General features: G+C 38.6%; 1 protein-coding gene across 1 annotated transcript; it reads left to right on the top strand.

The window, feature by feature from the left end:
* Positions 1 to 1,209: 1,209 nt before the first annotated feature.
* Positions 1,210 to 2,210, top strand: LOC5573688 (protein lethal(2)essential for life). The gene has a single exon (XM_001660961.2). The coding sequence runs from the start codon at positions 1,440 to 1,442 to the stop codon at positions 2,031 to 2,033; it is 594 nt and encodes a 197-aa protein (XP_001661011.1). The 5' UTR covers positions 1,210 to 1,439; the 3' UTR covers positions 2,034 to 2,210.
* Positions 2,211 to 3,115: the final 905 nt, after the last annotated feature.

The following is a 3,115-nucleotide window of genomic DNA, read 5'->3' as shown; positions in this document are numbered from 1 at the left end:
TTGATAATGTGAAAACTTGTAAATATTACCAAGCTAAATATGAGGTTACCACACGTATGAAGCGTGAACTCTCAAACCAGTATCCCTCAGAGATGAACTTCAGGACAGACTTTTGGTTTCGCTTTTCGCACATCTTGAATTTTACCCGCTTCAGCGACAAGAGAGGATATAATTCATTCTTTGCATCGTTCCTGTGTGTTTTGTATACATTTGAGAGGGCGCCAAATATTGTTTGCGGAGCTCAGAGAAAAACCTGACCGGAGTCACGTAAACATTTATGCCGAATTTTCTCGAAAACTGTAGAACATTGGTAAGAACTGAGGCGCATTAGTAGGCACAAGACTGTTTATGATCTGTTCATGTATTCATCCACACCGATATGTGCCACTCTTGACAGTGTTCCCAAACTATAAGCTATTTTTTTCAGCTGGTCTGAAAAGTCAAATAAAGTGAATCATTGTGTGATTTAGCAGAGCATACATTTTGATTCAATGAACACACGATCTACAAGCTTTCTTTATTAGCTCTAAACACGCAACTATTCAGCAAGACCTTGTTGTGCGTGGTGGGTTCGAATCATTCCTGTCGAGAAGCTGTGAAGTACGGCCCTATTCTTTATTGAGTTTGGCAATACCCGACCATTTTTGCAGTTCAAGGACGAGGAGTAGAGCAATTCCTTACAATTTTGCTGCAATGAAAAATCTTAATAACAACAGCATCTCGAAAGAAAGAAGAACGGAAAATTATCTAAATGCATATATGTAAGAACATATTTATCAATCCTCGAGTAAAAAGAAACAAAAAAAATGGAAATAAACAATTAATAAATTGATATGAAAAATTGTAAAATACTTTTAACTAAACAAAATCCAATGTCCTTAAAATTAAAACGTTTAGGCATATAGATTTATTTTGCTTGCTTCGGAGGCGTAATGTTGCAATCATTTTTTCTAAGATTTTTTGGAAACACTGTACGGTCATGCCTTTAAATGAACAAACATTTCTCTGAAATCCGTACCCAATGTTTTGCGCCATTTTGGATGAATATTCTATGCTGTGGAATAGATCGTTATACCCTCTCGCGAAAATTTTCAACTGCTTTTCTGATCGCTGGGTATTGTTTCAGATTATTTTCTTTATAACCTACTTAGAAATCACAATAACCCATTCGAGATGTCCAAATTAAACTCACCCTAGTTTAATATTAGAAGCTTCTCGAAAGCTCCATTAGTAATGTACATTTCATTCTGCTCTCGAAGGCTTATGATTTTTCTAGCACTTCCGTGAGTGCCTCAACTCATGTGAGGTGAGCGAACATATAAAAGGCGGCAGAGGTTCATGCTCGGTATCAGTTAGTACAGAAACACGCATTCGATAAAGTGATTTCACTAATCAGTGCAAAAACACATTCAGAGAAAAAGTGTTATCAGAAGAAGAAAATGTCGCTCATTCCGATCGTGTTCCGTGACTGGTGGGATGACTGCTGGGATACTCCTCTGCGTACATCCCAACTCTTGGACCAGCACTTCGGCAGTGGAATCAGCGGAGATGATTTGCTAACGGCACTCACCACGGCAGCTGCTGCTCAGTCTGCGTTACAGAATCAGAGACGCTCCCGCTATAACAGACCGTGGCGCAATTCAAGCCTTGCCGCTCGTCAGGATTCCGGATCAACGGTCAATGTTTCGGACGACAAGTTCCAAATCAACCTGGACGTTCAGCAGTTCGCACCCGAAGAAATCTCTGTCAAGGCTACAGACAACAGCATTATCGTCGAAGGCAAGCACGAGGAGAAACAAGATGAACACGGATTCGTTTCGAGACAATTCGTTCGTCGGTACGTACTTCCGGCTGGACATGATTGCAACCAAATTGTCTCGTCGCTCTCATCGGATGGCATTTTGACGGTTACTGCTCCAAAGAAGGCCTTGCCAGAAGCAGAAGGACCCAAAGCGATTCCGATCATTCAGACCGGCCAGCCAGCGAAACAACTGCAGGATTCTGAAAAGAAAGCAGTCGAACAGCGCAAATAAGCATTTCTGAGTGCTGCTACTTGACAACGCTACCTCAATTTGATGTCTTTACTTGTCTTAATCATAATGATTAACTATAAGATTCATATGTAATTCGTTCCTGAACTGAATTTCTTGAATATTGTAACGTTCTAAGTTATAATGTTATGAGGTATAACTATGTGCTTTTTTGTTTTATTTGATAAAGTAATTAAATAAAGCGTTGATTCTGCTGTTGTATTAATAAAAATTCAAGTTTGCTGGTTTGATAAATGAAAGAATTGGCAAAAACTAAACCAAATACTATGTGGATGATTACTATAATACTCAAATGTCATGTCCATTGTATGAATTGTTTCTTGGAAAGTTGTATGAAACTTAAGTTGAATATGATTCTTTCTCTCTTATTGCGAATCAGTTTATTTGTCTTAATTTAACCTTCTAGAAAAGGTAAGAATGTGCCAAATTGCATAAGTTTCTAATTCAATGAAAAATGAATGAATGAACGAATTATAATTGGAATAGGTTCAAATCAATCAGTACATACACAATTTTGGCACATTTGCACCCTCAATGACTCTCAGTATCCTGAAAAATGTGTGAATTACAATCGGTCGGGCATACTTGCTGCTCTATTCCGCATGGCAAATTGCTAGAAACTTTTTTTTTAAATTTGGCATTTAACTGCACTGATAAGGACTGTTAGTTTTATAACATCTTGTGCATGCTATGCGTTACAACTTTTTCTAATGAAATTGCAGTCCGTCTTATGATATGATAGAAATTTGCATGTTATGAATCTGTTCCCACATCCAAACTCCCAGTGTCTACTTGTGGAAGAGCAGAGGACTACTCGGCTTCCATAAGGCAAGTAACACGTTAACATTTCCCTCCCATCCCAAATTGACCTGCATTCGGACGCAGCCGGTGTTATTGTTTATTATGATAATGAGAGCACCAGTACTTACACATTGAGGATGCTACTGATCCCTAGTAGTGTCTGTTGATTCCCTGTGTAAGTACAGCTGTTCTTGCAATAACGGAGTAGCATCTGCGGGCGATCAATCATACTCATGCAATTAATAAACAGAGTTTGTAGAAAA

Source organism: Aedes aegypti, chromosome 2 (assembly GCF_002204515.2).
Source record: "Aedes aegypti strain LVP_AGWG chromosome 2, AaegL5.0 Primary Assembly, whole genome shotgun sequence".
In the NCBI taxonomy this organism is placed as follows: domain Eukaryota; kingdom Metazoa; phylum Arthropoda; class Insecta; order Diptera; family Culicidae; genus Aedes; species Aedes aegypti.
The sequence above is the reverse complement of the archived record's forward strand: the minus strand, read 5'-3'. Positions and strand labels throughout refer to the sequence as shown.

Bases quoted from the DNA above. Each gene is read 5' to 3' on its own strand.
- LOC5573688 (XM_001660961.2), top strand. From the start codon at position 1,440: ATGTCGCTCATTCCGATCGTGTTCCGTGACTGGTGGGATGACTGCTGG.